Source organism: Anoplopoma fimbria, chromosome 16 (genome assembly GCF_027596085.1).
Source record: "Anoplopoma fimbria isolate UVic2021 breed Golden Eagle Sablefish chromosome 16, Afim_UVic_2022, whole genome shotgun sequence".
NCBI classification, from domain to species: Eukaryota; Metazoa; Chordata; class Actinopteri; order Perciformes; family Anoplopomatidae; genus Anoplopoma; species Anoplopoma fimbria.
The window spans coordinates 7380207-7393202 of NC_072464.1; the positions used below are offsets into that span (position 1 = coordinate 7380207).

The 12996-nt window shown below is 37.5% G+C and overlaps 1 protein-coding gene across 4 annotated transcripts in view; it reads right to left on the minus strand.

The window, feature by feature from the left end:
* Nucleotides 1-85: 85 nt before the first annotated feature.
* Nucleotides 86-12996, minus strand: part of tfpia (tissue factor pathway inhibitor a) — a 37514-nt gene continuing 24603 nt past the window's right edge. Inside the window, exons 3-7 of one of the 4 annotated variants that reach the window (XM_054615303.1) lie at nt 7550-7726; nt 5074-5151; nt 4212-4271; nt 1687-1835; nt 202-1553 (exon numbers count right to left, since the gene is read on the minus strand). In XM_054615303.1, the coding sequence (XP_054471278.1) occupies nt 1536-1553; nt 1687-1835; nt 4212-4271; nt 5074-5151; nt 7550-7726 (482 nt within the window). In that variant the 3' untranslated portion in view covers nt 202-1535. Of the gene's footprint in view, nt 1554-1686; nt 1876-4211; nt 4272-5073; nt 5152-7549; nt 7727-12996 lie in introns of all 4 variants that reach the window. The other 3 variants (XM_054615301.1, XM_054615304.1, XM_054615302.1) reach the window with 3 other exon arrangements.

Genomic DNA, 12996 nt, shown 5'->3' on the forward strand with positions numbered 1-12996 from the left:
AGTCATTTATTAATTTGATTTATATACTGTACAAAAGGTGCAATAGACTGAAGTAAAGAATTGTTTGGAATATGATGATAGAAACATTGAAAGAGTTAAAAAAACAACAACAACAACAAACCTAGAATCAGCTTTTACAATAAAGCAGTGTTGATTGTATGTGCTTAACTTCTCTGATTCCCTCACAAAAAAAACCACAGGATGTTGCTTCAGTGGTAACTACAACCCTGAAGGCAGACCGACAAAGTGAAGCTTCAAGATCAGGTTTCATTTAATGGCTTTAAATTTAATTTCAAGGTTGTTTTTTAAAACAATTGCAGATTCTTTCCTTTTTTTAACACACCAATTATCAACAAAAATCCAACACATTATTTTCCTCAGAACTTGACGTGTTAACAGTTGTTGATGCCATAAAGTAATTTCCATACATACATGTTTTGTCATGTGAAAAAGCTTTCTAAGGCCTATGGATACTATGGGATCTATGTTAACATGATATTTAAATGTATTGATTTGCTTTGTTTGTAATGTTAAACATTTTGTACGCGTTACATACAAAACGACTGATGGGACATTTATCAGACAAAGAACCAGAGGAGAGGGAATATTATAGTCAAAGTTTATTATATAAACTCGTACAGTCCAATTCTTTACAACCATGATTATAAAATGATACAGAGAAGATAATACTATGCAGCCAACAGAGTGCTGACGACCTCTTCAAAAACTTTCTTTACACAACACTGCCCCTCTCTGGTTTTCCTAACCAACAACACCAGCAGGCCTGCTATAGTGATTTACTGAACTGCATAAAATTGATTAAAAAAGAAGGAAAAAAGGGTGTGCATGTTTAATCCGACAAAAATAAAACTGTCATTACATTGTTTACATTGATTTATAGCTGGGAGGACACTGTCATCTTGATTAATGTGCCTGCTTGAGATGATTCTGTGTACTGTTGTGGCTGTTTCGAATTGCCATCAGTTTAATCTGCTAATGCTGTTGTTCACATTGATTTACAATAGTGGAGCTATGCCAAAACTCTTGTCGAAAAATCATCAGTTACTCTATAGACACAGTTAATATGCAGGGGGAGCATTCATTTTTATTATTGAACAAAAATATTGCCTCAACTTTGGTGTTTTCCCATACAAGTTACAGTGACTTATTTTGATGATAACAGAGCCCTAAAACAGTAAAATAAAAAAGGCATAATATATTTATACAAAAGCATTGGTGATTGAGCTGCTACTAGACATAAGCAAAACAAATTTGTTTTTTTGTCAATGAGATATAGAAATAGTCATGTGGATAAGGATGATAATTGCATTCAGTCACTACAAAGGTAAATCACGTACACTAAATGTCATTTAAGCAAGTACAGCAGCACTACAAAACAATATATATGAGTTTAGCTCAACATAAAATATGGACATAAATAAAGGTGGCTCCGCTGTAGTGCAGATGTGATGCAGGGCCGACTGTTCAGATGGAGCGGTTGACAATTCTGTTTAGGTTTTTCTTCCTTATTCGGATCATCTTCCCGCTATGAACTGCAACAGAACACAGGGACATTATACAATAGTACGGTACATGTAGTTTCTAGAATGAAAAAAATACTAGGTAATTAATTAAAAATATTTTTAAGAAACATTTTGAAAATGATAGCACTTAAAATAATCATACCAATGTTGCCTCTGATGCACTGGTTAAAACAGTCTTTCTTGTTGGGGAAGTTGTTCCCGTTTCCCCCGCAGCCGGTGTAGTGAAACATCTGGCATCTCTTGATCCTGGGGTTGAATGCATACCTCTTCTCTGCACCGTGACATGTCCCCCTGTCCACAGGAGTTAAGCACAGCTCTGAGGGGTTCAAGTCTGTGATTCAGAAGTAGGAGACAGAGAGTACATTGAGGCTTTAACTTAAAATATTCTAATTTTCAACCATTCAGAGTCTAACGTGATCCATATCATCTTGTATAGCATCCTTTAATGTTATATCATGATGTTTTTGGATCTCTTGGATCCATTCCAGCTTGATTACAGGATCAGGTAGGAGGTGGAGCTCCTATAGAAGAATGATGCCTGTTTGCTTTTCCTAAACTCCCTATTAGCTTTTAACTGCTACTAATTGGCATTGTACAAACACAGGACTTTCACCTCAGAGACAGCTGTTTATGTCCCGTGTGAAACCAAAAGCAAGCATTGAGTTTACAGCTGTTGTAAAGCGTTATGAAAAGTATTTCTGGTTCAGAAACGTCAACAGTCAATGTATCCTTTGGTTTGCAGAAAAGTACAATGTCGACATTTTTTCCCCCAACCCCACTCCAAATGTGTTCATATCCTCTGCAGGCTCTCCTCCTTAAATGGACCGATTTGAAAAAGGGAGAGTTGTTATCATGTCTCCACAGTACTGTTTATGTTATCTCTTCTCCAGCTTTCTCCATGGTGAGACACACAGGAATGTTTTTCAGTAACCATGAGTGCTCTTTCCCTCAACTGAAGGACATTAATGATAGACAAGCTTTACAACTTTAAAAGTGCAACATTAGATCATTATGTAGAGATTAGATAACTTGAAAAAATGAAAGCATTGAGGACTGGATAAAATGTGACTTAGCTGTTCATACATTTTGAAAATATTTATAATATTATCATCAATGTTAGCAAAGCATGAAACATTATGACAGATTTGTAATCCCCTGATATTCAGTTTAAGTTTAACTTTCTTAAATTATGTTTCAATAATAATTTTGTACCATGTCTCAAACATTTGTGCTAAAACCTGAACTTAATTCTGTGAGAGAGAGAGAGAGAGAGAGAGAGAGAGAGAGAGAGCTGCAAGCTTCAAACAGCCAACTTGTACCTCCCTCTGCTGCCCACATTGCATGCTTTAATCAATTCATTTTTATTTTATTTTCATTAGACATAAAGGTCTACAATACAACTTCTCCCACTGACACAAAAAGTGTACATTACTGTATAACCACAAGATGTCAGTCTTTGTTTTCAACATTGCAATACATGCTTGGCATAACTACACCATACTCAAGATGCATGCCAATCCCATAGTGCTAAATTTCCAGATGTATGGCTTTGAAATTCAAAGGCTCCATTTCAATACAGTAGTAAAAACAAAAACTGTCATAAAAACGGACATGAATCATTACCAAGGATTATCCTCTAAATCTGTCTGATTTAAGATCTGATTCATTTATTGTTACTTCAAGGGGCTTTACTTTCACGCCAGCATTGTTCCTGGGTGATCATTTTGTGATCTCATCGCAGAAATAAAGAAAAAAAAAAATTGATAAGGAGGCAGTGTTATTGAAGCTAAGTCATCCTGAATCTTTCCCCTCCCAATATTTTCTGACAAGAGGAAAATTGGATTCTTAAAATTCTAACTCTTTGAATGGGTTGAGGGAAGCAGGCCAGGGTCTCCCTGAGTTCTCCTGCTGTGGCACAAAAGAGCCTTGAAACACGACAACCGTGATGTATGCTCCCTCAATCCTAATACACAGAAAATCTGTAAATGGGAATACGTGACAAATGGGCTGTGGGAGGGAGACACCAGTGCACTATGTTTCTGCCCTATGCCTTACACAGCAGAAGCAATTTTGTAAGCTGTCTACCATCTATGCATCGCTGCACCTTGACTTTTTATTTCATTTTATTACAGTTCAGTTATTGGCAGCCCACACTGGCTTAATAAAAAAAAATAATGATTTGCTTACATTGAGGTTTAAGCATAACTCAGAATTCAGCATGGACTGGATGCTTCTCTCAAGACAGGATGATTGATGTAATTACTGGGATTTCTGTAATTAATTAACACTGCACTCTGGTTTTGTGCCTTGGTGTCAATGCAAATATGTGATGAGATCAAACTTTTTCTTCTCATCTTGAGGGAGAAAAAAATTTTTTTCCTTCCTGGTCAAAGTCAATGAAGATGTATGCCAATTCCACAAAACTGTAATCATCAACACAATCTGCTAATCTCTGATGTAATAATGACTGAAAAAGTTCCTTCTTAATGTGTGTTCAGACAAAAAGCATGTCTCTCGCCATGATGCAGGTCCTTTTGTGCAGTTTACTTTTAGCCGCCACAATTAGCCATGTAGCAACTGTATCACCATTAGCGGTAAGCTAGCTAGTAACATTAACCTATACATATTTTAACATTATATTGACATTTTCGCGGGATGTTTTCTTACCTTTTGGCCCTGGATTAGAGTTGTTCGATTGCACCTGCGGTTCACTTAGACTCACATCCCCTGAGAAAATAAAAACATCAAGAGAGAAGTCATTTTATTTTGAGAAATGTGCTCAATTGATTTCTTTCCCAGAATGAAATGAGAGGATCGATACGTAATATGTAACGTGACGAGAGTAAGTAGTGTTGACGGACAGAGACTATGGTTGAAGATTTGATGTCAAAACGGAAAGCAAAATCACCTATTTGGCAATATTTGGGATTCAGACCCAATGTTAATAGAGAACCTGAGCGCCAGGTGGAAACCTGCGGCCCCACAGTCAACGTTAAAGATAAAAATAACTGCTCTACAGATATTGAGCGTCATCAACAAATATCTTTTCTTGTAAAATATGTGGTTTAATAATCCGCGACATCGTTTTTCGTCTTTTAGGATTACAAACCAGTTGGAAAATCGCTTCACTATTGGAACATTTTCCATGTTTCCCCATGCTAATCTTTATGCTAAGCTAGGCTAAGTGCCTGCTTGTGTTGAGAGTGGTGTCAATCTTCTCATCTCTCTCTCAGGCAAAAAAGTGTATTACCCAAAATGTTTATATAACCATTCTTTTACAGAGTAATCTTATTTGACTTTGAGGCAAACTACACATTCTACGTGTAAGCACAAAATTCAAACACAAAGTAAAAATGAATGCAAAACCAAATACGTATTGTATAGTGCGTTGGAGTTATTTAACACAAACCCATTAAAAGGGGTTGATGTAATATTTAGCAAGTCTTAACAGTTATTAGTTTTTAGATAAGAACAACAAGCAACAAAACGTAAACACAATATACTTCAAGTGTGGTGTATTTAGACTTACCAACTAACATGGTGGGCTGAACAACAACAGTTTTATTAGCAGACAGTGAGTGGAGTTCTGGTGCCTTAGTGGGCTTTGCTATATTGACAAAAAAAAAGAAAAAGTACCATCTTAGACGGTGTATCTCCACAGTTACCCAACATAAATCCAAGGAATTCATGCCTACAGGTGCATCTCAATAAATTAGAATATCATGGAAAAGTTTGTTTATTTCGATAATTCAATTCAAAAATTGAAACTCATATATTGTATAGATTCATTACACACAGAGTGAAATATTTCAAGCGTTTATTTCTTTTAATTTTGATGATTATGGCTTACAGCTAATGAAAACCCAAAATTCAGTATCTCAGAAAATTAGAATATTGTGAAAAAGTTCAATATTGTAGACTCACGATGTCCCACTCTAATCAGCTAATTAACTCAAAACACCTGCAAAGGTTTCCTGAACCTTTAAATGGTCTCTAAGGCTGGTTCAGTAGGCTACACAATCATGGGGAAGACTGCTGACTTGGCAGTTGTCCAGAAGACAGTCATCCACAAGGAGGGTAAGCCACAAAAGGTCATTGCTAAAGACGCTGGCTGTTCACAGAGTGCTGTATCCAAGCATATTCATAGAAAGTTGAGTGGAAGGAAAAAGTGTGGTAGAAAAAGGTGCACAAGCAACAGGGATAACTGCAGCCTTGAGAGGATTGTGAAGCAACGGCCATTCAAGAATTTGGGGGAGATTCACAAGGAGTGGACTGAGGCTGGAGTCAGTGCATCAAGAGCCACCACGCACAGACGTATCCAGGACATGGGCTACAACTGTCACATTCCTCATGTCAAGCCACTCCTGAACCAGAGACAACGTCAGAAGTGTCTTACCTGGGCTAAGGAGAAAAAGGACTGGACTGTTGCTCAGTGGTCCAAAGTGGTCCTCTTTTCCGATGAAAGTAAATTTTGCATTTCATTTGGAAATCAAGGTCCCAGAGTCTGGAGGAAGAGTTGAGAGGCACATAATCCAAGTTGCTTGAAGTCCAGTGTGAAGTTTCCACAGTCAGTGGTGATTTGGGGAGCCATGTCATCTGCTGGTGTTGGTCCACTGTGTTTTATCAAGTCCAAAGTCAACGCAGCCATCTACCAGGAAATTTTAGAGCACTTTATGCTTCCTTCCGCTGACAAGCTTTATGGAGATGCTGATTTCATTTTCCAGCAGGACTTGGCACCTGCCCACACTGCCAAAAGTACCAATACCTGGTTTAATGACCATGGTATCACTGTGCTTGATTGGCCAGCAAACTCGCTTGACCTGAACCCCATAGAGAATCTGTTGGGTATTGTCAAGAGGAAGATGAGAGACACCAGACCCAACAATGCAGACGAGCTGAAGGCCGCTATCAAAGCAACCTGGGCTTCCATAACACCTCAGCAGTGCCACAGGCTGATCGCCTCCATGCCACGCCGCATTGATGCAGTAATTCATGCAAAATGAGCCCCGACCAAGTATTGAGTGCATATATATATGAACATACTTTTCAGTAGGCTGACATTTCTGTTTTAAAAATCCTTTGTATTATTGGTCTTATGTAATATTCTAATTTTCTGAGATACTGAATTTTGGGTTTTCATTAGCTGTAAGCCATAATCATCAAAATTAAAGGAAATAAACGCTTGCAATATTTCACTCTGTGTGTAATGAATCTATATAATATATGAGTTTCACTTTTTGAATTGAATTATCGAAATAAACGAACTTTTCCATGATATTCTAATTTATTGAGATGCACCTGTATATTAAGAACAGATCATATTAAATCCCAGCGATCAATCATAATTCAAGTAAGTTTAATTCATTGGTGTCAGACCAAAAAGGGTGTTGGTCTGAAAACGGTAATGAAACCAGACAGAGTCATCTATCTGAAATTCTTATCCATAAAAGAAAAAAAGATTTTCCAATTGATGTTTCAGTACATGGGCTGCCTGCTGAAATGGTCACAGTCGAGGGACTCTCTTGTTAATTTCTTTGACGATTTCAATTTTCAAATGTCTTTTAAGTTGGGCCTAAATCTAGTATAATTGGATTTAAATGCAAAGTGTTTTTTTTTTTATATTCATCCAAAAGTTAATTTTCTGAGGTAGAACTATGTTGGTTATGTAACTGCTCTGAAATGAGTTTGCATGTGTTGTACAGCAGCTGTGATCTGCTGTGCGTTGCTGTCCGTGAACCCAGAGCAGTTCACCTGCATACTGCTGTAAAGTAAAGGCAGGAAAAGTAATTATTTCTGTAGGTGTATGGCCTTAGAACACTTTTTTTTCTTTTCTTTTTAAGATACAGTCCATTTTCCACCAAATGACAACATCTTCGGAGCATTTGCAGCTGCTGAACCCAAACAGTCTTGGTGGTTTTGAATGGAACCAATCAATGCGGCTGTCTCGACAGCTTGGGTGTTTGCTAGTCTTTATTGGAAAAGGTAAAAAGTTCAACCTGGCCTACCTGGGTTCTGACATTTCGCCTGGCACTCTGACATGCTCCTGAAATTGTTTGCATTGCCAAAACAGCCACCGTAGAAGAAATGCTTGCACTGCTGACTATTGCTGTCAAAGAAGTAGCGCGTCACCAGCCCACGACAGAGACCAGGAGCTTCGGCTAGGTGACACGGGTTCTTGTCATCTAGGAAAGAGAGAGATAGAACAATTGTTAGAAAATAAGTAAATAGTCCATTCATTATTGGGTTCGTTGCTAAATAAACTGATATTAATTGTGTTCAATTTCTGTGTTTTTCTTCACACATCAAATTGAACTGCAGTGAACAGTTCTAATTCACACAGTTCCCACCTTCTACTGGACTCTATGCGTAATACAATTTGCTTAAGGGAGTGCTGTCCTTTTTTCTTCAGCGAACCGCGCTTTGCCTACTAAACTGCCTATCAGACTCCGCCTATGGAGTGGCTGCTTCAAGAACCACATCAGTACCCTCTATGTCCTGGCGACATTGCAGGGTTGGATCTTCACAAGGCCTGCCTCAAGTGCCTCTGCATTGACTAGTGTCATTTTTGTTCTGAACATAATGCTCTGATGACAGCCTGAAATCAACAGTCTGCAATGACTGGCCTCTTGGTCACAGCTGGCCCACTTCCTGTCTCTGCAGCTGGACAGTAACATTTCTTCAGTTTTCAGATTCACTCACAATCTTCCTCTGCAGGCTGAAAATGAAACACTCACAGCAAGAACTTCCTTGTGTTCCCCAGTGAACCACATCACCTCCCCTGTCATGCTTTTTCTTCTCTGCTTTCTTTTTCTGTCATATCTCCTATACCTCTTACCTCAGCTCTAACTCCCCATGTTCACTTCTCAGCGGTAGCTGCATATATTATCACCCTCGGGTCTTGGAGTATTGGGATCAGGGCATTGCAGCTCTGAGCTACAGTTTGATGTTCATCTAAATTCTGCATCGGAGCATTTCAGAGAGAGGGTGACAAGAGGTGCTGCAGGACAGCCAGGATGAGAAAAACAAGGCGGATTACGAGCATTAACGCATGTAAATATGTTGTAACTGTAACTTGAGATAAAAATATAAGATAATCCTTTATTAGTCCCGCAGCGGGGAAATTTGCAGGCTTACAGCAGCGTAGAGTAAAGTGCACACAAGAGACATAGTAGAAGAAAGACAAGATAAAAGTAAAAAATGAAAATAAAAAAAACCAAGTATTATAAATAAGCAATAAAAAACTGTAGAAAATCAACAATAACTGAAATATTATGCACCCGGAAAATAGCCTAATAGGGCCTGTTTAAATGTCAGCAATTGAGAAAGCTTGTGAATGTAACACTTTTGGCATTTTAAATGTGACAACGATGGTATTTTATTCTGTAAATAAGTTCTCCAAAGTTGAGGCTCTGAAATAAATAAATTAACCTCGTAAACAGAGTCCCTACAACCTAATGCTGTGAACCCAATCTTTGATTGTAAATTATTATTTTTTTAATTCTAGTGGAGATCCCAAAGTTTCCAAAAGTACCTAATAAGACTTTTTTGGAGAAATATGTCTTAAATGATGCAAAGTGCATATAGAGTAATAGAAGACTGTACATAAGAAGTGGACGTAGTCACCATGACGTCACCCAATGGTTTGTGGACTGATGTTTTGAAGCCTTGAGTTTGGCATCTTGGTTTTAGCCATGGCTGTTTTGTTTATTTGCAACCGTGGTTGAAAGAGGAGGGTGGAACAAAGTACAACTGAAGGCTAAATAGGACATATTATGGCAACTAAAAATGATACAAATGATTTTCAGGAACTGAAATCACAAGGGTCAAAGTTAAGGGGTTTAGGTTTTAAGACAAAAACAGACAACTCTCAGACCGGACAACCCTGTGGTAGCGAACTGTCTGGATGGTGGCATTTGAAGGGTTAAAATTCTGAAAATGAATTTAAATTTAGTAGTTAAGATTATGACTGAAATTGATTTGAATATTTTATTTCATGAAAGTGGAAAATAATATTAAAATATTATCTTCATAAAAAAAATGAACGACATCAAAGCAACTTTTTAAAAAGGAGGCACGGGGTTAAAGGGACACAAAGGTGCAGGGATTTTAATGAGTCAAAATATTAATAGGTTACACTACAATTTCAATGACAATATGCAATACTAATGAATAATTCATACATTTGAGGGGACTGCCACTCTGCAGATTGTTCACATAATATCTGTCTAGAACACCAATGTGTTTGTTATATACTTCTTTTTACGTTACGTAGCGTTATCACGTGCTGACGTCATCTACTCTAGGTAATAAACTGACTATGGATAAGTACTTCATACAACCCCAGCCCAAAGAATGCAAACTATCCCTTTAAGCTCACATAGCTTATGTAAGACATGCAGCCATCAAGGGCTTGCAACAAGGCAACAATTCCCTGACAAAAGGTTCGTGATTTAGTGGCTAACAAGCTAAAAAAAAAAATCAAAATCAATCACCTTTGTCAGAAGCCAAATTAGAATTCTGTTAGGACATCTCACAAAACGTGTCCCAACAGCTGCCAAAGGATGTCTTACACCATGCTAAACACTCACTATCTGGTTTATCCTTTAAGTCTTTGAATAACCACACTACTGAAGAGTGTCGGTGATTAAAAGGATATCGTTTTAACATCTAAATGCAGTTTACAGGGTGACTTTGACTTAAAAGCATGGGCAAAGAGACGTGTCAAAGAGTACTCTGGCGCTCTCTCTGGAGCAATGCAGTAATGAATAATTCAGAAACACCACTCTATCAGAGCTGTGAAGGTGGAAGAGGTGATTTGTGTTTTGAGGAGAATTACTGGTCAGCCGTTTTTTCAGACGCTGGGTGTAAATTAGAAGGACCATTATTCCAGAGAGCTTTAGCCGTTCTCCAGTGAGGACTTGATTGAGAGGCAGCAAATGTAATGTTTGTTTTCATATTTTTGCCTCTTTGTGTGTCCTACCCAGAAAGATGAGAAAGATGAGATTTCTAATGTACAATGGATCTATTGCAAACTAACAATGTTTAGTCTGCACTTTTTATCACCCCATCCATCCCTTATCCCTTCGCTCGGCCAACTGATATATCACTGCTTGCTTCCGATTTTTTGTTCAACATATTTCAACTTATTTTAAATGTTTTTGTTGTTTCTGTCCCTGAAAGTGCTGACACAATCTTGGCCAGCCCTCCTGTGGAAAAAAAAAATCTCTAATGGAATAGATATTTAAGGAAAATCAATGAACCAAGGCGTAAAAATAACTGTTGCCACTGGATGGAGACAGACGTAATCCAATCCCATAGAAAGACCTCAACAGCAAAATCAGCCTGTCCTTATTAAATATATCTGATTGCTTTATTACAATACTATTGTTTGCATATTGTAAAGTGCTACATAAACATAGTGGGATCAAAGCAGCTGAGTTCTAAGGAGAGTGAGAGTTACTCTTCAAAAAGCTTCTTTTTTTCAGATCCCAAAGCCCCCAAATTGTCGGTTTACTTTACATTAGGCCAGTGGTTCTCCAGTTGGTTGTGGAGAAAAAAATAGAACAACATGATAACACAACATTGTTTCTGACGGGGATGATCCAGCAGGTCAGGGAGAGAGAGATAAAGGTCACTGAACACATCTAAACTCCACAGTGCCTCGAGCACAATGGTAAAAAACTTACACCACAAACAGAGCCTTATTTATTCACACTTATTTATTTGAGCATATATGTGTGGGGTTTTGATTTGATGACAGGATGTGAGCTATCAATGTGTTTGCAACGGTTGAGAACCAATGCCTTTAGGCAATGAAAGAAATCAAGAAGCCTTAACTATAGAAATTGTTGGGTAGGTTTGGTGTTTGGTTTTGCTTGACTTCAACAATTAATTGTCAAAGCAATTGTTGATTCATTATCTGTTAATTAACTAACTGGAGTAATCAACTAGATGTTTCAGCTCTACAGAGCAGGCTCACAATTTTCCCTTCCAAATTTCCTTAACCATCTGCCAAGTTCTGTCAGCTCCAGCAACATTTGGTTGTTTGTGCTGTTCTTCCCTTTTTTAACATTGTCTGTGCTCACAGACTGAGCATAATCCCTGAGCTAAGGACAGCAAAGTGCAAATGTCACAGAGAAACACTGTGTTCCTGTCTCTGACCTCTTCAAGCAGAGCTGTGGAAGGGACAGAAGACCGAAAGGAGAATGTGGGAAACAATGGCTATGACTCATTGGGGTTTCAGTAAAGCACCAGGGCTGGAGAGCTAAAACCTTTGCAGATATAGGAGAAAATTTTTCCCAGACAGTATGACAGAATGTCCCTCACATAGGTGTGTGACCTTTAGAAGAGCATTCATGTTAAGTGGACGTGTCATTACATGTGGTGCTGGCGGCACGGGGGATATCGGAGGGCATTAAGGTGCATAGCCTGTCCAGATGACCATTTTTTTAATGCTCAATATTCTAATGATATAATATATAATATAGTATTATAATACATTTTAAATATGATAAACATGTATTACTAAATGACAAAAAATCATGGTAGATCACAAATATATCATTGTAATATTGCAATTTTCTTGAAGTGATATGACTTCCAACTCATTAAATAACAATTTTACTCTTGTAGCATTACATCTTTCCTTAAAAATAATATATATTTTCAGAAAACACATATGTGGGAAATGTTTTGAATGTGCAAAAAGTTTTGAACATGAGCAAAAAACTTTCTGAAACTTTCTCATAACCTCTAGAGGTCAATAAATTAATTAACGTTTTATTGACGTGAACAGGTGGAGCATGCACAATAATATATATTTTTTTACACAAACAAAAGACACAAAAGCGGAGAGAAGAGTGAATCATGCCTACATGAGGTTTGACTCAGCAGAGATAACATTAAATTAGTTGATTTACAGGAGAATAAATATTTGTCAATACAGAATGCCTCAGAGCTTTACTGCATTATATTCCAATATATTTCAATATTTGAAATTCACCTTGTGCCTGAACTTTGTGTTTTCCTTAACATTAACAAAGACATTGCCACCATGCATTGGTGCAAAAAAATCACCAGACTGCAGGAAATTAAGTGTTAGTAATTCATAGAGGTAAGAATCTAATGCATGCATATACTTTTATAAAGAAATAATCAACATCATATTGAACGGTAAAAGTTGTAAAAAGTCAGTCTCAATCACTGAAAATGAATTTATTGTTGTAAATTTAGTTTCATGTTTAATTAACTTACAAATTAATTAGACCTAATAAGCCAGACAAGATCAGTGTGACTTTAATTTCACTGCAGTGGAGTTCAAGGCTAACTAATATTCTCACTAATGACTTCTTTGCAGCGATCTCAATCATGTCTGTTGTTTTTTTTAAATGTCCACACTGCATACTGATTGTGTATCCTATGTGCTACACACCAATCTTTGTAGTATAGGTGA